We start from the raw sequence: 23,468 nt of genomic DNA, 5'->3' as shown, positions 1-23,468 counted from the left end.
TTGGCACCCTAAAAAAAAGAAAAGCACCTAGTCTAAATAGAAAGGACATTACGCCCACCACACACACACACAACTATTTACATCCCTCTTCACACTACGTCGTCAACTTGCTAGTCCATAATGGCGCCTTCTGCCCTTCCCACCGGCAATGCCAATGGATCAGATATCGATTTGACGGCAACTGGCCTTGAGCACAAGATGGACGACACCCAGAACAGCCACCCCAAGCAGTACCAAGAACTAGACGCCTCAAAACTTACTTACAGCTTCACCAAGTCGCCACAGGAGGTGCCGTCGCCGGGCACGACCAGCTTTGCCAACTCATCCATCTGCACAGACCACATGTTGACGGCCAACTGGAACAGCACGACGGGCTGGTCGGCACCCGAGATCAAGCCCTACGGGCCCTTCTCGCTCATGCCGACGGCGTCGGTGCTGCACTACGCGACAGAGTGCTTCGAGGGCCTCAAGGCCTACCGCGGCTTCGACGGCAAGCTGCGGCTGTTCCGGCCGGACTGCAACGCGGAGCGGCTGCTCATGTCCTCGGTGCGCATCTCGCTGCCCCCCTTCCCGCCCCAGGAGGTCGACCGGCTCATCAAGGCCTTCATGGCCGTCGACGGGCCCAAGTGGCTGCCCCGCGACCGGCCCGGTCAGTTCATCTACCTGCGCCCCACCCTCATCGGCACGCAGTCGCAGCTGGGCGTCCAGGCCCCCACCGAGGCCATGCTCTTCATCATCGCGTCCTACATGCCGCAGATGGACGCCCCACCGGGCGGCATGCGGCTGCACACCTCGCCCGCCGACATGGTGCGGGCCTGGGCGGGCGGGTTCGGCTACGCCAAGGTCGGCGCCAACTACGGGCCCTCGCTGCTGGCGACGTGCGAGGCCAAGGAGCGCGGGTTCCACCAGATCCTCTGGCTGTACGGCGAGCAGGGGCTCTGCACCGAGGCGGGCGCCAGCAACTTCTTCGTCGTGTGGAAGAACAAGGACACGGGCAGGACGGAGCTGGTGACGGCCCCGCTGGGCGACAAGATCATCCTCGACGGCGTCACGCGGCGCAGCGTGCTGCAGCTCGTGCGGGAGCGCTTCGCCGGCGAGGTCGATGTCGTCGAGAGGCAGTACTCCATCGACGAGGTCGTCGAGGCGGATGCCGAGGGTCGCCTGATCGAGAGTTTCGCTTCTGGTACAGCCGTAAGTCCTTCTTTTTTTCTTCTTTTTTTCTTCCCAAAGTTCTCTGGGCTCCCCCACGGTCCCTCTTTCCTCGATGAATTACTTTTGCTGACCAAAACGATGATAGTACTTTGTCTGCCCCATCTCTCTGATCCACCACCGTGGAAAGGATGTCCACTTCCCCATGGGCAGCAAGAAGGAGGGCGGCGAGGTCACGCTCAAGGTAAAGAACTGGCTCAAGGACATCATGTACGGCCGGGAGGAGCACCCCTGGGCCTACGTCGTGCCCGAGGAGCAGTAGATGCAAAACATCTATATCATGGCCGACCTGTGATATTGTCGGCACAGCGGCTGAACGGTTCTGGGACAACATTATGGCAGAGAACTTGTTGAGTGTGTTTTCGGGGTCGCATTACGATTTCCTTTTCTGCGCTCTGCATTTACGCGATACCGAATACACCAAAAGGTCTGCATATGGCTGGTGATAAGATGAAGGTACCGGAGGCGGCTGCTTTAAGCCTCGTTGGGCTTGTACTGGCGTTAAGAGGCGTTGTCTTACCTAGAGGAGCAAGAGGAAAATCCGAGATGTTTTATGGCATGGCACAAAATTGATCGGGCATTTACATAGATGTTACGCAGTTGAATTAAGCGGTAATGAGTGAAGTGAAAGAAAGAAAGAAAAAAACAATATTAAATCCTCACAGTTGCTTCCTTCCACCACACATCGCAATCCCTTCCAGCTAAGGAGCAAGACATTAGAGCGAAATGGTGGCTGAACCCGCTCCCCCTTAATACATCCGTCTTACGCATACCCACTAACTACCCATCATGACAACCCAGGGTGCACAAATGATTGCACAATCTTGCCAGCTTCGTATTCGATCTTTTTGAAAAATTCCTGTTAGACGTCAGTGCAATGAACTGGAGGAGATGTACACAATCATATTGTTGTACCTTCTCGTACGCCTTGAACTCTCCGACAGCTTTCTCCACCAATGCATCGATATCCTCGTTGAACTCAGCGATAGCTGCAGCGTGTTCCGACTCTGTAGTCACGCTTTGGGCCTCATCCGTACCAGGCAGGTCATGTTCAGACGACAGGACTTCTTGTTCGATAGCTTCGATCTCAGCATGAGCTTCCTCCCAATCGGCCCACAACTGTTCGAGCTCAGCATGTGCAGCATCGATCCGCTTTTGGAATTCTGCGACTGTGATGCCCATCTCCACGATTTCTGGATGCTCAGTGCCGTCAGGGCTGATCATTATCTTCTTGGTCTGCGCCTCTAGAACTGGTGCGACAAGCTTGGCGTGAGTGGCAGATAGCTGAGCTAAGGCGAGCTGGTTGGCTTTGATCCCCTGTACGACTTCATTGGTGAGCTCTTCCTGTGCAGCTTCGAGCTCCGAGACGACTTGAGAATGCATTGCGATCTGGAGGTTAGAGTATTTCTCTACAGGCATAATATCAGCTAGGCCATACACGGAAGATGGCCACTCGGGGTGGCAATCAGAAGAAGGATTGAAGTGAAGCCATTATACCTTGCAATTCCCTGAGAGCCGGGGCATCTGGGGTGACAGATCGATGTCGGCGGTAACGAGGCTCAGGAGTACTGGGCATCTGTTGGCGGTAGCGACCATAGTTCTGAGCAGGGTATCGTCCCTCGACATTGCGGCGAACATCTCTGAGCACGTCAAATGGGACGAAAGACTTGTTGCCACGACGCTTAGGGGAACGGGGGTGTGCAGACTGCTCGTTCTCTGGCTCGTCGAACGCGAAGCGACGCTTGAAGGATTTCTCCGTGCGCAGCGTCTGACTTGGAGATGTGCTATCATTGCGTCGCGCAGGCCAAGGAGACGGCATGTCGAGGAGAGGGGGTAAGGTAAAGATTCATGAATACGGACCAAACAGAGGTCAACAACATGAACCGCCAAGACTGAAGTAGAATCAATCCGGGAACCCTACAGAAAATTGTCGCTGCTGATTGGAAATATATGTTGAGCACAGTTTGGAATTCGCTTTGGTCACAAGAAAAACTCTTGGTCTCGAGCTGGTGATTTACTGGTATTTGGAAGGCGCGCGACATTGGAATGTGACTGCTCCTGCAAATTTCATCTTCGTAGCCCAGAAAGAAGGCACCGCTGGCCTAGGCACCGGTATCTACTCTGAAAATAGGCCCTCGAAGGTGGATGAACAAAACCCCCTATGTAAGTGTATGTAATGCAACCCCGAACCTCTAAGACCATGCTTAACGTTCTAAATTCCCAACTCCGTATAATGCGAATCTTGTCATCAACGTCTACTCATTTATATACAGTTGTCTCGTTATATACAACCATCACGAACGTGCACCAAACCTCAGGCCATGAGGGCAATTATCGTCCCTATCATACAAGGCACAACCGTCCATACCATCGTGGTTTTGTATCCCATGCTGGGTAGCTCCTTCTGAATCGTTGCTGTGGCGGTACTGTCACCAATTGTGCAGCTCGCAGTTCCACAGGCATAGCCCCACGGACAGCAACCAGCGACCGGACCAGCCTCACTGCCACAAAGGAACCAGCCTGAAGCACATGTCGAGGTCACTGTCGTTGTTGGGACATCGCTTGCGGGGACGACGATCGTTATCCCGTTGGATGTGATGGTAGTTGAGGATACTGGAGGGCAAGATGTAGTCACGCAGTCTCTGCCTGTGCGACAGCATCCCGATCCTGCGGTCGCCAAGCACGCATAGAAGCCAGTAGGGCAGTAATCACCCGTAGCTGTGCTCGATGGTGCTTCCGTCGTAGTTCCAGACCCACTAGTAGGTCGCCATGGAGGCAGTCCTTCTCCAGTCGATGTGCCCGTCGTTGTCTCGGTTGCAGTTGTCGTTGGCGTGGGAAGAGTTGTGATTGAGGTAGACGTACTGACCGTCGTCTGTATGCTCGGACTGACCGTCACTACAACCGTTGTGACAGCTGTCGAAGCCGAGGGTCCAGACACGACCGTCGAGCTCGTGGTGGTCATAGTAATAGCTGTGACGGTGCTCGCTATACAGCCGATCTGGGCGCATACGAACCCGGGAATGCAGCATCCACCACCTACGTCCGCCGAACACGCCGTGCTACCGGACCCGCAAGCCCCCACGCTCCCTCCACAGTTCTGTCCTGAAGGGCAGCAGCCAACATTTCCAGCATCTGGCGCATTTTCAACCGTGAAACAGGTCTCGCCTGTCGCGCAGCAGTAATTTGGTTGTCCTATTGAATCGCAACTTTGTGTATTTGTTGGGCAGGAGTAGTCTCGTCCCTGTAATCTGTGCAGCGCTTCTTTCGACCTCCGCCAGAGTGGCCCGATGTTCCTGTGCTCTAATGAGCTCTCTGAATAGTGTATACCAAACGGCGGCCGAAAGGATATGGTTGCGCTTGAGTTCGCAGCGAGCAGCGACTCTTCTTCGGGAGTGAGCAAACTACGAGCTTGCACAGGCGATTGTAGAGGCGCAAATTCGGGGGCAAATGCCAGGTGGTGCGGCATTATCTTCTCGCCTTCGTCTAGGGACATTTTCTTGATTGCTGTCGGTAGCTGTTGCGCCTGCAGCTGTGTTGCGACTAGCATCAGCAGCGATGCTGGGAGGCCCAGCATCGCTAGTGGTAGATGCATTGAGACTGAAGACTTTGAGCGTCTAGTTCGGCGACCTCCAAGATAGCAGCCGCAGAATTCAATGCTTCAATTGAGGAGTTGTAGAAGTTGTGTTCGACGTTTGTCGGGACTTGAGTCGTCTGTTCGTTAAGTAGCCCTGCCACGTCAAGGTTGCTGTGGGTATCGCAGATACGGTGAGGCCCAAGCAGTAATCAGAACTGAGATCATGCAAAGATGGCATTTGTTGAAATGTCGTATGCGTATACGAAAGAAGGTTGACGCCCGGTAGCTATCTTGTATGACTTTGGATAAGTGTCATTGTGCCGATGTCATGGCCATGTGCAAACCCGGGAAATTTGCGGTGGCAGTGAAGTCTATAATTCAAGTGGCTGGGATCATCTTGCTGGACCTTGAGTTTCGGCGACGTCAGCGGGGTTCGACCCAACATTCGCACTCATTCGTGTATTAATCTTCTCCTGGCGCTTGCGTCCAATTTTTGTTTCTGGCTCGTATGCAGAAGATACATCGTATCCTAGATGGTGTAGCGCGTCATGATGTTTAGATATTTGAAGCACCGTTAGTAGGTAAATGTTCCGGAATGTGGGCCCCGCATATATATATACCTAGCCTTCATGCATAGCGGCCATAACAAGCAACCAGGTACATGGAACAGCTCCAACGGCAAGTCTATACTTGACTAGTCGTGTCATGCTGGTACATGTACTTTTATCTCCCTAACACTAGGTGACTGTACTTGAAGCCTGAAGGTAGTAGCCCGTGGCTCATGGGCGGGTTCTAGGATGGCCCATATAGTCGTGTGCGGGTTAAGACTGGAATGTGGCCACCACGTTTTGTTCCATTTTATAGCACTAGCTTTCTAGTCGTAACAACACTAAATTATGGGGACTTTTCGAGGTTTTTCCATATTATGTTAACCTAGCGACATCTCTAGAGTGAACAGTATGGCCATCATAGATTCTTGGTGCCACCATTGCACAGGTATAAGGTAATTTTGTTGTGCTCCGCTTCTGCTTCTGCGGCCGCAAACATCACCGTGCCTAAAGTAACTTGGCAAATCCTTCAACGCACCAATTCCAACCATTTCCTGCTTAACTTACAACCACGGCAATGGCCTGATCCCAAAAAGATCTAATTATCTTCTCCAGTGTATGTGGACTTGATCTGTCTGCAGATCGTATGACATGGTAAGCTCAGTGATGTGCAGAAGAATTACCAGTTGACTAATGCTGCAAAGTCTAGCTTTCTATCAGTGCTCATTCCGGCCCTTGCCGGTCTGAGCATGTTGGGCGCGTTCTGCGGGCCCGTTGCGATGACTACGAACGGCTTCGGAGACGCCAGCTGGATGTATTTCATCGAGCCAACCGACCCAGCGAATGATGGCTTCCCGGGTGCACCGAAGCCTGTGTTCCGTGAATTCACGAGCATCAAAACCGTGGATGGTGCACTCGCTGCTCTCGTGGCTTATTTCTCCGCCCTGTTCGATGGCGAAATCGCACCGCAATTCAGCCTATACAGTTACTGGGCATTCTGGCAGTTCATGCCTTTGTCGGTGCTAGTTGTGCTTGAAGGAATGAGAGCTGGGAACAGGGGCAAGGTCGCAAGCTGGTAAGTACTGCACTTTGCCGCGGCGCTCGAGTATAAGCAATTCTGACAGCCCCATACAGGACGAGCACTATGCTGTTCATGGCTCAACTCCTCTCCTGGCAGTTTTTGATGCCTCTCTGGGTGATTCTGTACTTACTCACATCTCCTATCGCTAGAGGGCACTCACCTGTGCCGAGATCAAGCCTGCTAGTCGATCTGTGGGATATCACGGTGCTGCCTCTGACGGTGTTTCTGACATTCATGCTGCCGACCATTGCCATGTACCTACCTGCGTCGATGGTCGACACGAAGTTTCATTACGCGTCCATCGCTTTCTGGCAGGCGTTTCCGTTATGGCACTACATACTGCACACCAGCTTGGCATTCCTGGGTCACACTCTTCTCGGCGCACTCGACGGCTCCAAGCAAGGCACGATCGTTCCGGCGATATATCTTGCACGAATTAGGGGGGTGTACGACCTAGTCTTCATCGCTGGGATTGTCGGACAGCTACCAATCCTGTTTCTCGCACTCTCACCGCCCGGTCTCCTGTCTCCAGTTGCCAATGCATTTCCCTGGTTGGGGCAATATACCAACGCTGCGGTCAGCCTATCGTCGGTCTTCCTCCCATGGTCTCCTTTTAATCAGCCTGCTGTGGATCCCAAGACAATCGGTTCGGGCGATCTAGCTCCTCTCGCTGTGTTCTTCTTACACTACGATATGTATATCGGATGTGGTGTGCTGCTAATATGGGCTATATTTCTCCACCCCAATGCTGCGAAGAGTTATAATCTTGCGAGAGTCTTGATCAAGCTCGCAGCCTGGTTTTCTCTCGGTGGTTTCTCATCGGCTGTAGCGGCATTACTTTGGGAGCGCGACCTGTACGTATTGGAAGACAGCGAGAAGGCTGGTCAGAAGAAGGAGATCTGATCCAAGAAGGTTGCACGATACAAAAAGACGGAGCACGAAGTATGGAGGCTAAGACTATATTAATGACTAGTGTAACAGTACAAATGTAAAGCAAAATGCCAAGAACCTAAAAAAACGCCAGCTTACCCCCCATGTTTTCTAACCTTTCTAACCCCTTTTCTTATTTTTCCGAGATACCCTAGCACGGCAAGCAACATGTAGTTGTTTCGACCAACTGCCTCACTCTAGAAGAAAAGGGCCACAGCTGCGCCTACAAGGGCAAGCATGGGCCCGTGAGTCGCCGCACCAGCAGTGGCAACGGGGACCACGGTCGTGGTGCTAGCACCCTTGGTGGTCGAGGGCTTAGGGTAGAGAGGGGACTCGGAGGAGACGCTAGCAGCGCCAGCAGACGAGCTGGCGGACCCAGTGCCGTAGCTGTTGGCAGCGGCGCTGCTGGAGTAGGCGGCATAAGATGATTCGGAGCCGCTGGCAGCGTAAGAGGAGCCGGCGTCGGACGATTCAGCGTAGCTGGTGCCGACGGCCTCGTTGGAGGAGGCGCCACTGGTGGGGCTGACGGTGTATGTCGTGGTGTACGAGGGAGCGCTGACGGTGTAAGTTCCGGCGGATGAGTAGGGGTAGCTGCTGGCGGTAGCGTAGATGTACGAGGTGGCTGTGACCGTCTCATATGAGCTAGAGCCAGAGCCAGAGGCAGCATCGGTCGAGTAAGCGCTGCTGGCCTCGGTTGTCGACGTAGCGGTTGAGTAAGCGCTGCTGGCCTCAGTCGTCGACGTAGCGGTCGAGTAAGCGCTGCTGGCCTCGGTTGTCGACGTAACGGTACATCCCTGGTCGGTGCCGATGTAGTAGGTTGAGCCGGCTACGTTGACGACACACTATTCATCCATCTTTAGTCATGCTTGAGAGAACGTATATACGGTGGGAGTGGACATCCTACGTTGGAGAATGAGGCAGAGTAGCTCTGCCAAACTGAGCTGTAAAGCGAGCCATACAACGACCGGTAGGACTGGTAGTCGGTGGCTGCCACGGCAGTGGCGAAAACGAGTGGCAATGCAGACCTCATCTTGTATATGGGGTTTGTTCTTGGAATGAATAAATGGAATCGCTATAAACGACTGTGGAAAGAAGACACTAAATACAGCAGCTCCGGTTATGACTTGAAAGGCTTGAATGGTGAAGAACGTTGGACCTGCAAGGGAATAGAGACCAAGACTTATACTGAGGCATCGACGCTTAGATTTTGATGGCTGAGGACGGCCACCATAGCAACACAAATCTAATTCACGTCGCTCGCATCTCGTTCCTATTACCCCCCCAGATGTCGACGCGCGTCTGCAAATGCCACGAACGAACCGAAAGGACTAGTAGACGTCCACAAATATTATGATGGATGGTAAACAAAGCTGAAGTCAAAACAAGAGGCTTAAACCTCTGTCACTTAGTCAAAAAAGCTTGGTCCGGAAAGACCTGCATATGTAGGGTTCGGCATCAAATGAAGAGAGTCCCAACCGCTTGGTAAACATGGTATTGTTGCCGGTTTCACACGGGAAGGCAAGCCAAGCCATGTCTCAAATTACAAAACTCAACATCGGAGCCGCACCCAGTGGCGACTGTGCCACATAAGAATCCCTTCATATCTCAGCTTTACTACAATGACCAGTTTGGTGAAAATCAAACGGGTTGAAGCAACGTCTTGCTCCTAGATTCAGATAAGCATTGTGACATTGTGGTACTATCAGACGAACGGGATTTAAGTTATGGGATCAAGAGACTACGGGGTAAGGTTATACGGTACTAAGTCCCAGCGGGTTCCCCGCACAAACCAGTGAACTTAGTCTCACCATCAGACGAGGTCTAGCTCATGGCTCAACTTTGTTCTTCGACTGTAAATCGACTGCTTTTGGTCTGTCGAGTGTAATGCCGCGCGGCTGGGGGCCTAAGGCATCGAAGGTTCATGAGCCAGCCAGGACGGCTTGGGTGGTTGTTTGATGAGCTCGTGCCACCCACAACAAATTACTCCGTCACTCTCGTCCTACGGAATATATATTCTGAACGGCACATGCGAGATTTGATGCGACGGGCTACCTACCGAGCCAGATTCGCGATTTGAGGCGAAATGCCACCGTTGCGCCGCAAATATCTGACCACTGGTCAAACCCATGGGAGACTCCAGAAGAGAACCCAACTCCAGCCTGAAGTAATGAAAAAGAATTAGGTTGATACTATGAACAAGAACCTATAGGAATCTAGATGTGATGACCGAGACTAGTCTTAGGACGGGCGCCGTTAGCGCCAAGAAACCGACGCGACTACGACATGAGTGTCGGGAAAGACGTACACGACCACTCAAGATATTCTTAGTTGCGGTGGCTGCCTTGTCTAGAGCGAGTGAATACGAGGGAGCGCATCACGGAGATGAGATCGAGCACTACATATCTCAAGCACATGGTTCTCATGAGAAGCACGGCTACAGAGTGTTGGTATATTAGCACAATCTATTCAAAACCTCAAAAGCCAACCCTAAATGCTGAATGGTTACATCTGGACGCCCCTCTTCCCGAGCACCATCACAATGCATCGATAGTATCTGCTCAGGAATACCACGTTGACAGTTGCGTATCTGCCGTCCAGATCAGCTAGTGGTTTGATATAAGGTAAAATGCGATGGCCTAATGCTGACGTGGTAGCAAAAACTTCAAATCTTCCGCGCGTGTGTCATCCCAAGTCAATGGCAGAGCGAAGCAGGCCGAAGCGATGATGATCAGGGCCAACCTTACGGTATTGTTGTTGATGAAATATAGAATCATGAGGGAGCAAACGTGCAACAATGATGCCACTCCTATTGTTGTAACCCGGATTATAGCTACCAACAGGCTGTCTTTGTAGTCGTAGATGCCCTCACCAATATCTGGTTTTCCCGGATCCTGCACTGTTTCTTCGGCTTAAGAAGCAGGAAGATGTGATGTAGGACTTTCGTACAAGGGAATTAGGGAGCAGAGTGTATCCATCCAATGTCCATGAGAGTGAGTTTGTGATTTGTATATACATGCTTGAAAAGCCAGTAAGTTTATCGTCGTATTTCTTGCGTACGCTTTTCTTGTAACAACGTGGGTATCGTAGCATCAAATGCCGTCGCCTCTTGGTGCTCACCACCGTTTCGTTTAGATTTTCACGAGCATACGCGAACGCGAAAGCGGCATGTGTGGTTAATCAGTAGAGCAGTGTACTCGCATTGCACAGCCCACCAAAATCGATCCGCATGATTGATCAGACCTTTCCGTCCAGATGCCTGCCTTGGTTCAGGATGGGCACGAAACCTGTACCGTGCAGAGATGTCGCCGTCTGTCCGAAACAACCAAGTGGATCACTGACTATGACAAGAAAGTTATAATCCAAGACGATGCGAAATTGTCTACACACTATGTCCAATAGCCTTGGCGAATTCCATGTTCCAGAAAAACGTGGAGCAAATACCTAACCTAAACATTTCACCGCTGGCCTATAGCAACTCGTTCCTGTTGGATCTAACACACCATGTAGCCACAAATTCGACCGTGAGAATGTCTTATATCGAAGCAACAATTCCAACTAGTCTAAGCGACGAGCACCTAGCCATCCCCACTTGACTGCTGGAAAGGTCGCGCTAGTAATCGGCCATGATATGCGGATCCGTACCGGTGTCTCTTTCCTGGCCAAGGTCGTTAAGACAATACTGACGGTGCATTGTAGTTGCGCTCATAAGACGGCAAGGCGTTGTAGATTCATATGCCCACAAACAAGTACGGATGCTGACAATCAGTACGGTTCGCTAGGTTAGGGGTTACCGTGGTGTAGCAAGACATACGATAGATAGGCTATATCCACCCACTGATCGATTTGGATCGGCCTAGGATTTGGTCAAAATGACGAACCATTGGGACATGAAATATTCAAAAGGGCCATCGAGTCGACATGTTTCCTGGTACAGCTTCATATCTAATCAACCTAATAGGCTGTTGAAATAGGATTCACCAAGTTGTGTACTCGAATGTTTATTAGTCTAGCTATGATAGCCCATCTTATCCCACATGCTACTGGTCTTTCATTTGAAACACCAACCAACTTGAGTGATTTCGGAGATGAACCCGTATCGTATTATATTATCCCAAGTCCACGAGGAACTACTTGTGATATCCATGGACTTGTGCATGTGCCACCTGCTAGAGAGCCTGCGGACCGTTGCCAGTGTCTTTTGTCGTCGAGGAGGGGTTCTGAAGGTGCCCCCAACGACTTTCTTCCAGACGTCGAACGGCCTCAGTAAGATGGGCCAAACAGGTCGGCCTCGACCATCGTTTGCTGGTTATGAACCCGTTCCAGCTCATGGTCATCTCGACCCCATACACTCGAATGTTCAATACACAGGATATCCTTCCAGCCTCATCTCTCCACCAGATAAATATAGCGCTGCCACCTTGCGAAAGACATGCCGGAGATCTCAATTTCTGCCACTGCCAGGATCATCATCCAATTTGCGGCGTGGCGGGTGAAGGCCGGTTATTTATGGGTGGTCTTGTCCGTGGGGGAACTCTTATCGGTTGCGCTGTGAGCCTATGGGAGCGCGTGTTGCGCCAAAGGGCAGATTGACTGATGCGGGCTGGCCTCGACGTGCATCGTGCTGTTCAACACCTAAAGATGCTTCGAAACTGGGTCGTGGTGGCTGCCCCTAGCGTCCGCCGTGCTGCTGAGCTCCGGGTGGTTGGAAGGGAGGCATGCCCGGAGGGGTAGGAAAGCCTTGTCCTTGCGGCATTCCTGGAAATGGGAATGGCGGAGCACCTGCGGCACCTGGTGGTGGGAAAGGCAGGCCACCTCCGGGGGGTGGGAAGGGTAAGTTGCCTGGGAATGGCGGTAGCCCGCCTTGTCCAGGAGCCGGGAATGGCGGCATGCCACGTCCGCCGGGAGGAGGAGGCAGACCCTGACCGCCGAAAGCACCGGGGGGCAGGGGAGGGGCACCTGGCATGCCGGGCAGAGGCGGCATACCTGGGAAGGGAGGTGGCATGCCGCCGGGGAAGCCGGGGGCTGCGCCGTGGCCAGGCTGGTTCTGAGGCAACATGGGGTTCGCGTGTGCCTGTCCCTCAGCGGCGTAGGAGGATGTGATGCTGTCGATGACGGACTGGGCCTTCTCGTGACCGATTTGCTGGTAGTAGTCGACGACGTTGCGCAAGTGGTTACGACCGCTGTTGTGGGCTTTGCGCACCGACATGGAGTCGTGGGTCAAGTAGACATCGCAGTAGTCGCAGAAGACTGCAGGACAGGCGGGCGAGGTTAGCTATGCGGGGGCTATGCAGAAGGCAGGTGTGAATGTGGACTTACATTTCGGCATCTTGACAGAGGTGCGCGCAACAGGTTGGTGTTTCGTTTGAGCAGGAAGCGATGAGCAGCGAGTGCACGCGAGTTCTCCGATTGGCGGCAGACAAGTGAGTATCGGCGGTGTGAATGCAAACAGCTGGATGATTGAGAGCTCTGTTTGACTCGGTTTCGATTCGGATTCCCTTGAATTCGCGGTTGACAAAGAATGGCGCGGTTGGAAAATAACTGGACACCCCGACGAGTTAACTTCAGTTGACCTTGTCCTGGAACTTGAGAAGCTAGTCTAACGGTGACTTATTACCTACCAGTCAAGTGCAGTAGGCACACATCTGATGTGCAGCCGTGAAAGAAAAGAAGCTTGGACCCCACCTGACAAGCGACCTCCCCCAGCAGGAGTTATGCCAATCGCACTTCTGCATAATCACGGGGGAGGGCAGTTGTGAGGTTCACGAACAGGCCGTTTTCACTTAAGAGTGCCTATTCACATAGGCGATCGACGTCTGATGCGCGGAGTACGTACTAGTAGCACGAGAGCCCCCCTCTGTAGCTGCATAACCTGCATACTACAGTAGCTGCCTCCCCCCCTGCCCCTGTCGCATCTTTTGCGAGAACAATGTGGAGCCGAGACCTTTGGGCTTGCTGCAGCAGCAATGTTTAGTTAGCAGCTGCCGTGCTGTGCTGGGGGTTTCTGATATTCTGGCTTGTGCTTGTCTGGCCTCTACAGCACGGATCCGTCAAGTCACAGCAGGCGGCCCTCAGCTCAATTCCACTTCCAGTTTCAATCTCAAGCCTTCGGATGTTCTGAACACACGACCGACAGACAGACAGATACATCACACATCAAACCACCCCCCCACGACCATGGCGTTTTCGCGGACGTGGCTGCAACACGTTTGCGGCCTCCTTTTCTTCCTCTGTTCCGTTTCCGCCCTCAAGTTCGACCTCGAAGCAAAGAATGGAAAGCAAGAGAGATGTATAAGGAATTTCGTCGCCAAGGACACGCTGGTTGTGGTCACGGCCACCGTCGATGGCTTCAAGGGCGATGGAATGCTTGTCAATATTAACGTACGCCGAGATTGATCCAGCCTCTTGCCCCGATTGCCTGTTTATTTTGCATGTCTGTTTGGCCCCAGAAGCAACGGGAAAGCTAATGCGCCTTCGTGCCCTGCAGATCAAGGACGCCGTAGGAAACGAGTACGGCCGCGCCAAGGATGTCGTCGGCGAGTCGCGACAGGTCTTCACTTCGCATGCCGACGCTGCATTCGACGTCTGCTTCGACAACCAAATCACCGGACGTAAGTGGCTCTCCTCCTTGCATCCCGTCCTCCTGCGCAAACTGGGCCTTTCCCGACCGCATAAGATCAGACATGAGTACTAACCGAGCCCAACCATCCAGGACCCAACAACCCTACCCGTCACGTCGAGCTCGACATTGATATTGGTGCCGACGCCAAGGACTGGTCTGCCATCCAGGCCACCGAGAAGCTGAAGCCTATCGAGGGCGAGTTGCGCCGCATCGAGGAGACTGTCTCCGAGATCGTCACTGAGATGGACTACCTGCGCTCCCGCGAGCAGAAGCTCAGAGACACCAACGAGAGCACCAACACCCGCGTCAAGTGGTTCGGCATTGGAACCACCACCCTGCTCGTCGCCTTGTGGGCGTGGCAGATCATGTACTTGAGGGCCTACTTCCGCAGCAAGCATCTCATCTAAACATGACGGGGGTCATTGGATCAACGCAGAGAAGCAGGTGGGCAGGAACTGTTTGATAGTCAAATGGGCTTCTGGGTGGCATTTTCAAGCGATCTACATGTGGTTGCGCCTTCAAGTAGCACTGGGTTCTACGGAGGCAGAAAAGAAACACCCCCGACGGAAGAAAAAGGCTTCGCGCCATGTATGCATACGGTAACCTGTCAAGGCCAAGGCATAGGCATATGCGTCTCATGACAGGAAAGGAGTTTAGAGATGAATAAATGGCGTAATGACTGGCAGAATCAGGGACTCACACATCCCTACTTAGTAACGGCGATGTGGTTGAACTGCATCAATGAACTCACCGAGTCTCACATTTTCGCTCGGCCGACAAAAACGCTAACAAAACAACTCGTGACCTCTCAAGTAGACATTTTGTGATCGACCATGTTTATCTTATCTTGGTATGACAGTACATAGCAAATCCAGACAGAGTCCTCCGTGGCTGGCCGAACGACAGCGGAGCAGACCGGCATGAAACCGTCCGGGGAAGACGGCCTCGGCAAAATCTCCAATTATTGCGGAAGCAAGCTAAGAATTTCCCCTACGTCAACGACTTGAGAGGACCCTTAGAATTGCTCAGGCGCAGAAGAGTTCACCTTTCCCATTTCCCCTTTTTCCAAGCACCAATCCGTACATATCGCGGTGCTTTTCTTTTCTTCGGTTTTTGTTTGACGGTGATTACTCTCGACAACAGACCCCCTCCCCAAACCAGACGAGAAGAAGAAGAAAAAAAAAATGGCAGTGCTCCGAACAGTTCTGCGACGGGCCGCAGCTCCTAGGGCTCTCATGGCAGCCGCAGCCCGTCCCTTCTCGGCGGGCACCAGCTTCGCGGCCAAGGTCAGCAACGCGCCGCCCATCGACCCGCCCTCCAGGGCCGACATCGGGGTCGGCGAGCTCGAGGGCCACGAGTTCAAGATCGAGCCCCTGCGCCGCGTGGGCGAGGACGAGAAGACCATGAGGGCGCGGCTGGTCTGTAAGTTCGACCCGTCCCCGCGCGTCCATGCTCGGGAGGGAAGGGGCGAGCGGTCCAGACGCGCAAAGAGCTGACAGAATATGACAAAGACCAATCCCGCAAGCGCGGCACCCTCGAGTCCGACCTCCTGCTCTCCACCTTCGCCGACACCTACCTCCCCGACATGTCCAGGGAGCAGATGGCGCAGTACGACCTGTTCCTCGACGAGAACGACTGGGACATCTACTACTGGGCGACGCAGGAGGCGCCCTCGCCCGCCACCGAAGACCAGCAGCAGCAGCAGTCATCCTCTCCCGCAAGCACATCCGACGCCACCCCCACCCAGACAGGCCAAAAGCAGAAGTGGACGGCGACCTCGCCCTTCCAGCCCGCCGTGAACGACCTGACAGCGGCCCCGGGGCAGGCGGGGAAGAACGCAGCCGCCGCCGCCGCCGCCGCCTCGGAGGAGCCGTACCGCAAGCCCGGGGAGGGCGAGTGGGCGCAGACGGTCGGGACGTTCAAGCCGGCCTACCGCCCGGTGCCGCAGCGATGGAGGGACAGCGAGGTCCTGGCCCTGCTGCGGGAGCACGTCGGGCGCCGGAGCCTCGGCGGCAGGGAGGGCGGCGGCATGGGCTTCATGCCGAGCCTGAAGAACCAAGGGTAGGGCGAGCCGCGGCAGAGTAGCGGCGGCGGCAGTGGTGCTGTCGGGGACGAGAGGGCAGAGAGGGAGGTGGACGCGGAGAGTGAGTGTATAGATACAGATAAAGAAAGGGGGTCTGGTACAACCAGGAGCTTTCTCACTTGCAGTGGTTCCAGCTGCTGTCAAAAGTGTGTACATGTATAAGACATTCTTCGGCAATCTCTCTAATATGAGGGAGAGGGCTGCTGAAGTGTATAGATTTCTGTACAAGTGGTATCGAAAATAAAAACTATACAATCGAAATTGAGATGGCAGTCACGGACTCGATGGGCTTTGATGCGATATATTTGAGTTCGGCAGCATTTTTGTTGTGCAGAATAGTAAAACTTTGGGACGTCGTCGCGGAAGCTGCGATAGATCATCAGACTAGTTGAACTTCCCACACATGCAGAATGGAGGTTCCATAGTCAAGAAGCTGTAGGTTATCACATAGAAGAGACGGGGCAGAACATCACGCAGGAATGTCAGACTTCACATTCTCATTCAGTCATTATCTCATGTGCGGTCCCATCTTTCTGCAGTTCTTCTTTCTCTTTCCATTTCTGCACCTCTGTCCTCACAAGGTCCATAAGCTTCGATGGATGGTATGGCCTGCGCCTTCGCTCTTGGTCCTTGCATCATCGTCCCAGTCCGTTGGATAATAATAAAATAACAAAGAGGGCCGTCCGCGGTGTGGTATCTTTCCGATCTGCAATGCAGCAAAAGTAAAAAAACAAAAACAAAAGAGCCTCTGAGCTGAACTCCATGCAATCCAATCATGCTCTATCAACAAAACGGCGCCATTTGAATCGGTTTATGGCAGAAAAAGGGGTTAGTTAGGATGGGCTGAAATTTAATCTCAACTCTCGCCTTCAGGTAATATCCTTCCCAGGCTTCTGAGCACTTCCATAACCGGCATGTCCCTCGTGCCGGCGCTCCTCTTCTCTTTTTCTTCGCGTTCCTTCAGACGGGCTGCGCTCAAGGCCAAGACTCGATCAGCCTCCCGACCCGCCGTATTCACACGCTGCTCGACCTTATGTACACTGTCTGCTAGATGGTCGACTTTGAATTCCAGCGCCTTCTGAAGCGTTTGTATCCGCGTTTGTGCTTGGATTCTTAGATTTGCGAAGCTCGATGCTGCGTCTGTTATGGTAGCTAACATTTGTGCTTCTTCCGGATCTAGAAGAGAAGCGTCCGGTATTTTCTGTGGTTGTTCTGTTGGCGATGTTGAATCCGCTGCTGGGAACAGTGGTGGTAATTCAGGAGGTGCTTGCTTAAGTGACAGCCACGTTTTTTTCTCGGCTTTTAACCTGCAGTTCACTCAGTTTCCGATTACAAGTCAGCCATGTAGAATTGCTGCTTACCGTTTTATCCTGTCCTCCAACTCAGCTATCTTCTCTTCATGCTCGGTATTCCTTGGGTTTGGTTTCTCAATTGCGGGTGGCCTTGGCACGTCTTCCCTTGAGAACCAGTCTGAGAATTCCGATTTCGACCCGAAATCTTTTAATATCTGATCTTGTATCGCTCGAGCTGGTGCACGTATTAATATGCTGGAGTAAAACGAGAATGACTGCTGGGACATGAATGGGCTCACCTCCTAGGATCGCATTTGAGTTTAGACTGCCCAACGGCGGCTTTTCGCTCAACGCGCGTTCACCACACCATGTCAGAAGCTGTTTCATACGCCTAGGCTCACTAGGACCCTCGGCTTCGATGTGCTTGTAGAACTCGGCGGCATCAACTGTACGATGTGGTATGGCGCTGTGTCCGTTATCAATCAGCGAGCTGGCCCTCCTTCCGCGCATGCCCAAACTGCTCCGCCGTCCGCCTGTCTTGCGTCGCATCTCCTTATTACGGTTCATGATAGGCGTGTCGCTGAATGGCAGCGCGATCTTCTTAGGAGACGCCGACTTGATTGCTGCGGCCTTGCCCCGGACTTTCTCTACCACCAAAGACTGTGGTGTATGCATGGCGGGTCGAGGAGACAGTTGCGGAGACACGCTCATGTCTACCTCGACGTTGCGACTCTTGGGGACTCCATTGGTGGGTTTCGTTTTCGACCTGGCCTTCGGTTTTACTACTTCCTTCTCCACTGGTTCCGGCTGTACCGACGAGGAACGGGTGCCCCTACGTGTCGTCCGTTGCGGCAGCGGTGCTGGAACTGGCGGGTCGGGATGCACGTCTAGTTGGCTCGACCTCCTCTTGGAAACCCTCCTCGGGGGTGCTGGCTGAGCCTCCTGCTCCTCCACCACTGGCGCATTGCGCGCTTTGCTTGATTTTGGCGGTCTTCCGGGCCTTCTAGGTGCAGGAGCGGGTATGGGGGCGACCTCGTCTTCTGGTATCGGCTCCGGCTGGGCTGTCTTTACTTTCTTCCTGGTGAACTGGAAATCTCCATCGTTCTCGTCATACGCTGCATTCCTCATGTCAGTAGTCTGTACTATTTCGGCGCGTCTGACCCGCAGGTTCTCAGAGCACCATTGGGAGAAAGCAAAAAGAGGGATGACGCACAGGCAAGGCGCTCGCTCCGGCGCCGCTTGGGCTGATTGCTCATGCTCAAAACTTGCAGCGGCTGACGGGTCTGCACTAGAGTCGTCATGGATGGCTGATGAACTGTCGCATTAAGTCGAAGGTTGTTGGTGGATGCGACTCCAAGTCGCGAGGAGAGAGGAGAGGAAGTGGAATGCAATCGATGTCGTAGGTCCTGCAGGATAGGGTCCCTCCCCGTCTGCGTCAAAATGCAAGGCGCGTAGCTCCGGGTCCGGCGATCGCGTCAATTGAATTATTTCTCCCGTCCAAATTTTCGCAAAATCAAAATGCACGTATTCCCCTGTCGCCAGCTATGTATGCAGTCGTTAATCCTTCAGAATCGTTGTCGGTTGTCACGCGGGTAGCTAGGTTGGTGATGTTGGAGGCGCACCTTGGATTCATGAGGCGCGATTGGCAGGTGGGCTGGACTAGCATAAACAAAGTGAAAGTGCTACATACCCACATACATACAATACATAACATCTACTCCACGCACGGGCCACCCGTTGCCAGCGTCGTCATATTTTGACAGTTGCACACCTCAACTGCTCCAGCTACTTACTGCATGCACAAAAGCTTCATCGAAAGAAGAAGCAGAAGGATAAGAAGAAAATAAACAGAAGAAACCCCGGGGAAAAAAGAAAGAAACAAAGAGAGAAAATATCAGAGAGCCAAGCACATTGCCCTTGTGCAATTTCATGAATGTCTGCCTATCATTGATTACCCTAAGCACGTTGCTCACGAAGCACGCCCCAGCAGCATTTCAAATGAGCCAAGGTAGACTGAACACTGGACACTGCCTTGTCAATAATTCCTCCTCTTGTCCTGCCTCTCTAATACAACATAGTCAACTCATCATTTGCCATGTCAAGAAATATACCTAGGTTAGGCATCTGTCGACGATCACATGCTCTCATGCTTGTGTTGTTCCTCGCCATGTCACATTAGCACTTACAAAATAACAAAACACAACGCAATATAACATGGCCTACGTGTGCCCTCCGGTGTGATCATTCATAACGCCACGGCAATAATATTTAGAACGGTAGAAGGCGTGTATTTACTACTACATCCATACGCGTCAGCAGCTCGCTGTTTCTTGAGCTGGCATCATCTGGGAACTCAAAATTGGAAAACAATCGCAAACACGAACAAAGATGGTGAGAGCCCATCATCCCCAACACAGACTCCGCCAACGCCTATAAAGCAGCCCCAGTGTTCCCCCGAACACCTTTTAATGTTTGTGCCAAGCTACGACATGTAAAAGCAAACCCCTCATCAACTTGCTCAGCACTTGCTAAATGCTTCAATGTTTCTCCCCTGAGCCAAGCCTCAGGTCCTCAATCAATTCCAAACGCCCCCTGATCGTTCCCGTGACGCGGAAGAATGTTGTTACAGGCCAAGGGGGGAACTGCCTTGCCGCCGAAAAGTGTTCCATATGGAGATGCTGACGTCGTCCAAATTATAAATGTTTCTGTGGCGCTGTTCGGCCATCTGATGGTGTCGAGGAGTGAGTAATATGTCAACGAACAAAGATATTCTTTTCCATCCATAATCCATGCATCTGTAGAAAGTCATGAAATCATTTCATCAGTCTTCTGACTTGAAATCCTGGTTGGGCACGTCGACATGCTTCCCCTACGAATAGCGTCGAGGCTGTCCGGCCATGACGGGTTGGTTGCCACCCATGGGCGGCGCACCCATTCCGTACGGGTTCATTTGTGGGTTGTAAGTATCCATGGCTTGTTGCATGAACGCACCATGCAGGCCTTGCTGTTGCGTTACGGGACAGTCTTTGTGCGCGAGCAGCAGCGTCTTCAGGTTGACAACCTCTTCTCTCAACTGTGAGATCTGTGCGGTCAAAGCGTCGTTCTCACTGCTGAAAATCTCAACCTTATTTTGGAGATTAGCGAGCCATTGCTTCTTGCGTTGACGGCACTTCAATGCAGCGACACTAGCAAGCAGTTAGTATGATGAGCAACGACCCACTATCAGGAGATACACATACCGGTTCCGTTCCAGGAAATTCTTGCGCTTCTCTTCATCGGTCATCTTGGACTTGGGCTTTCCGTCCTCATCCTCACCATCTTCGCCGTCTTCATCAGAGGTATGTCCCTCATCACCGTTTATAGATGTCGGAGGCGGTGGAATGGCAGATGTCTTGGCCTTCTTGGCTGCTGGCTGCTTTACGGGTGCCTCCTCTGCCTTTCGCCTACCATTTGTAGCGCCAGCAGTGGACCCTCGTTTCTTGCCTCGAGCTGGTCGTGTGTGCTCCATGTCCTCGGATACACCACTGGCCGCCTCACTTACACCGCGTACAGATGAGGCGCCAATAGAACCGTTGCCGTTCATCTGAGGTGATGTGTTGGCGTGGTTAGATGGCGGCGGGTGAGCGTGTACAGATTGATTTCCACCGACGGGGTATTGTTGGTTTGACGTTGGCGCGCCGTTTCTTTGCTGTGCTCCTTGTGCCAGCATAAACAATCCGTTCGCAGCGTCGTTATCGTGAGGGTCGAAGGCGCCAGGCACAGGCTTGGCTTCAGACTTGATGGCTACGCCGTTCGCGGCAGTCTCTTGTGGTTGAGATGTGATGGCCTGCTGGCTTACACTGCCGTTGTTGCGCGTCGCTTTGGCAGCGGCGTTCAGAGCGGTCCGTTGGAACTCGAGTGTCCCTGGCGTCGCAGTACCGCTAGCGAGTTGGTTGAATAGTGCTGTGGAGTTGGGACTTGCGGCAGGGAACATGGAGCCACTGCCGCCAGGAGTCAAGCCAGTACGCAGAGAGCTCTCGTTTGGTGTAAAACCACTTCGCAACGAGTGTGATGTGTCGCCAAAATAATCATTCGCGGGACCAGAGAGCATGGCTGGGCTGAGAGGTCCCGTCCTAAGAGACCCTCCACCCCAGTTGAACGGCGTGCTAACACCGTTCCCTGGTAGCAGAGATGAGGGTGATGTTAAGGCAGCCACGCTGGGCAACTTAGTCCCGCCTGGGGTTTCAACAGTCCCCCCGCTGCCAAACGATTCTTCGAACGGGTTAGGTTCGAGACTCAGTTTGCTCGAAAAGTAATCGCCGCCGTTCTCGCCTGGTTTCGGTGGTGGTGCTAATGGCTGACCAGGCTCAGCATTACTTGGATTTTCGGTCTTTGTCTCAGCTGCGGCCTTCTTGTCGCCGTTGGTGGCTACGGGGTAGGAAATGACGACGTTAGTGACGATGATTTACTATATTCAATGCAGGATGCCTATGTGATGCGGTGCAATGCAGGAACGACGATGAGATGATGCAGCAGCAGTGGCAGCAGATGGTTCAAAGTGGCACACGCGTTGATCTGCGACAACGTGGAGTTGATAGTGTATTGGCGATGACGATGATATGCGACAAAGAAAGTGTGATACGGTGAAGCTTAACTGGGTTATTCGGGGAACAAAGAAACTCACCTGGTGACGGGTTGTCTACTGGCTTGGACTCGGTAACTGCCATGATGACGACGTTTGAATTTGTGGGTGTTGACTTGTGTTTTGAGTATTGGATTGGGCGTGTCAGTCGGGGGGGAGGAAATGATGTAACTAGACAGGCCGGCCTTTGAGTCGTTGGGAGGCAGTCTGCAGTGCACAAAGGCAAACCACCTCTACTCTTACCAAGAGTCAGCGAGGCGGCAGGGTAGGGCACAGTACGACCGTAGACTCTGAGTATGATATCAGTCGGGTCTCAGTGATATCCCATGGATTGGTAACTCGGTTGCGCCAATGTTTGTGTGTAGGTGAACGTTGTGAAGGTGAGGTGCTGGACGATGAGGTCATGAGGGAAGAAGTGACATAAGGGGTGGAAATTTGGTAGAAAGACAGGCACAGCAGACGTAAAAGCCCCCGAAAGTTGCTTGGAGCCGGAGGTGGTCCAAGACAGCAAGCGTGGGTTATGTCCAGGGGTCAAGGAACCAATCGCTGGTCTGGCGAGGATCAATACGTGATCAAGTACCTACACAGTGCGAACCTTTCCCACCAGCTCATCACGTTCGTTCAAGGGAGTTCAGAAAGTGCCCCGAACAAAGCCAGCGTTACTGATCCCCTCATCCCATCGCTAGACTTTGAATCGAGTCTTTTCATTTTTTATCCTGTCACGACGCCGTGAATCTACTGGAAACAGCAGTCATCAACTGTATAGGTTACTCGACTATAGACTGACAACATCCATACTAAACAGCACAAGCAATCAAAATGCCTTCTCGAGCGTCTAGACAGACTTTTTTTTTTTTTTTTTTTTTTTTTTCAAGCATCTCATATCCAAAATAGTCTAAGACTACAGACAAAATTACCAAGCTATAGTTTTTATCTCCGACGTGTCAAACTAGACGGCCCGAGACCTGACCTTCAAAGATCGCGCTTTCTAATCCGTACAGTCCCCAATCCTCCAGGTAGGCACCACTTCTCAAGGATCGAGCCACCCGAAATTTGGGAGGCTCTAGAAATCCTGCTGTCCTCATAGAAAGGCGAATCTGCGGACGTGACGGGCTGCTTAGAAATGCACAATGGTCGCGTCTTCAAAGAGCAACCACCGCGCAGCAATTTGAATGCCAAGATCCAGTGGAGTTTACTTTACCAGATACAGTCTAGAGCAATTAGCCCGAAGGCGCCCCTAGCTAGAATGCGGCAATCCTATCGAGTCGCAGCAGCATCAAAAAGCGTGAAGGTGGCCAAAAACTCGTGTCCATTGTTCTGTGTCTCCGTTCGAATGAAATATTCCATTGCCATTGGAGCTACATGTGCGTCTCGACTCCACAGCCGGCTTCCCTCATTGCTTTTTCTTCGATCTTTTCTTATCTTACCGCTTTTATGGTGATATGTTCCAACGTGGAAAGAAATGGTCCGCACGAATGCAACCACTAACTAAGCCCCCGGCTTCAAAAGTC

At 52.6% G+C, this 23,468-nt stretch overlaps 10 protein-coding genes across 10 annotated transcripts; 4 read left to right on the top strand and 6 right to left on the bottom strand.

Annotated features, from left to right (window-relative positions):
- Positions 1-120: 120 nt before the first annotated feature.
- BKA67DRAFT_518856 (branched-chain-amino-acid aminotransferase) lies at positions 121-1,471 on the top strand (the record flags this gene model as incomplete). Its single annotated transcript, XM_046098045.1, has 2 exons — positions 121-1,191; positions 1,298-1,471. 2 exons carry the CDS (start codon positions 121-123, stop codon positions 1,469-1,471), a joined length of 1,245 nt encoding a protein of 414 aa, XP_045956970.1.
- Positions 1,472-1,996: 525 nt separating this feature from the next.
- BKA67DRAFT_677790 (uncharacterized protein) lies at positions 1,997-3,387 on the bottom strand (the record flags this gene model as incomplete). The annotated part of the gene is made up of 3 exons (XM_046108836.1): positions 2,707-3,387; positions 2,125-2,618; positions 1,997-2,068 (listed from the first exon to the last, which is right to left on the bottom strand). The coding sequence occupies exons 1-3, from the start codon at positions 3,026-3,028 to the stop codon at positions 1,997-1,999; spliced, it is 888 nt and encodes a 295-aa protein (XP_045956969.1). The 5' UTR covers positions 3,029-3,387.
- On the bottom strand, positions 3,388-4,939 carry BKA67DRAFT_298428 (uncharacterized protein). The gene has a single exon (XM_046096058.1). The coding sequence runs from the start codon at positions 4,799-4,801 to the stop codon at positions 3,524-3,526; it is 1,278 nt and encodes a 425-aa protein (XP_045956968.1). The 5' UTR covers positions 4,802-4,939; the 3' UTR covers positions 3,388-3,523.
- Positions 4,940-6,110: 1,171 nt separating this feature from the next.
- Positions 6,111-7,315, top strand: BKA67DRAFT_659375 (uncharacterized protein; the record flags this gene model as incomplete). The annotated part of the gene is made up of 2 exons (XM_046107431.1): positions 6,111-6,406; positions 6,466-7,315. 2 exons carry the CDS (start codon positions 6,111-6,113, stop codon positions 7,313-7,315), a joined length of 1,146 nt encoding a protein of 381 aa, XP_045956967.1.
- A 112-nt stretch (positions 7,316-7,427) lies between these two features.
- BKA67DRAFT_298413 (uncharacterized protein) lies at positions 7,428-8,656 on the bottom strand. The gene is made up of 3 exons (XM_046096057.1): positions 8,247-8,656; positions 8,110-8,184; positions 7,428-8,070 (listed from the first exon to the last, which is right to left on the bottom strand). The coding sequence occupies exons 1-3, from the start codon at positions 8,370-8,372 to the stop codon at positions 7,540-7,542; spliced, it is 732 nt and encodes a 243-aa protein (XP_045956966.1). The 5' UTR covers positions 8,373-8,656; the 3' UTR covers positions 7,428-7,539.
- Positions 8,657-12,011: 3,355 nt separating this feature from the next.
- On the bottom strand, positions 12,012-12,668 carry BKA67DRAFT_659373 (U1 zinc finger-domain-containing protein; the record flags this gene model as incomplete). Its single annotated transcript, XM_046107430.1, has 2 exons — positions 12,012-12,589; positions 12,659-12,668. 2 exons carry the CDS (start codon positions 12,666-12,668, stop codon positions 12,012-12,014), a joined length of 588 nt encoding a protein of 195 aa, XP_045956965.1.
- Positions 12,669-13,301: 633 nt separating this feature from the next.
- Positions 13,302-14,747, top strand: BKA67DRAFT_567253 (emp24/gp25L/p24 family/GOLD-domain-containing protein). The gene is made up of 3 exons (XM_046102967.1): positions 13,302-13,720; positions 13,827-13,950; positions 14,052-14,747. The coding sequence occupies exons 1-3, from the start codon at positions 13,517-13,519 to the stop codon at positions 14,366-14,368; spliced, it is 645 nt and encodes a 214-aa protein (XP_045956964.1). The 5' UTR covers positions 13,302-13,516; the 3' UTR covers positions 14,369-14,747.
- A 220-nt stretch (positions 14,748-14,967) lies between these two features.
- Positions 14,968-16,519, top strand: BKA67DRAFT_567251 (Flavinator of succinate dehydrogenase-domain-containing protein). The gene is made up of 2 exons (XM_046102966.1): positions 14,968-15,383; positions 15,473-16,519. The coding sequence occupies exons 1-2, from the start codon at positions 15,146-15,148 to the stop codon at positions 16,024-16,026; spliced, it is 792 nt and encodes a 263-aa protein (XP_045956963.1). The 5' UTR covers positions 14,968-15,145; the 3' UTR covers positions 16,027-16,519.
- On the bottom strand, positions 16,517-18,993 carry BKA67DRAFT_567250 (Mis12-Mtw1 protein family-domain-containing protein). Its single transcript, XM_046102965.1, has 4 exons — positions 18,550-18,993; positions 17,636-18,451; positions 17,406-17,571; positions 16,517-17,351 (listed from the first exon to the last, which is right to left on the bottom strand). The coding sequence occupies exons 1-4, from the start codon at positions 18,635-18,637 to the stop codon at positions 16,901-16,903; spliced, it is 1,521 nt and encodes a 506-aa protein (XP_045956962.1). The 5' UTR covers positions 18,638-18,993; the 3' UTR covers positions 16,517-16,900.
- A 1,212-nt stretch (positions 18,994-20,205) lies between these two features.
- On the bottom strand, positions 20,206-22,042 carry BKA67DRAFT_536410 (Aft1 HRA domain-containing protein; the record flags this gene model as incomplete). Its single annotated transcript, XM_046100147.1, has 3 exons — positions 20,206-20,521; positions 20,576-21,743; positions 22,000-22,042. 3 exons carry the CDS (start codon positions 22,040-22,042, stop codon positions 20,206-20,208), a joined length of 1,527 nt encoding a protein of 508 aa, XP_045956961.1.
- Between the last annotated feature and the right edge of the window lie 1,426 nt (positions 22,043-23,468).

Source organism: Truncatella angustata, assembly GCF_020726525.1.
Source record: "Truncatella angustata strain MPI-SDFR-AT-0073 chromosome Unknown BKA67scaffold_5, whole genome shotgun sequence".
NCBI lineage: Eukaryota > Fungi > Ascomycota > Sordariomycetes > Amphisphaeriales > Sporocadaceae > Truncatella > Truncatella angustata.
This window is presented reverse-complemented; position numbering and strand designations above follow the sequence as displayed.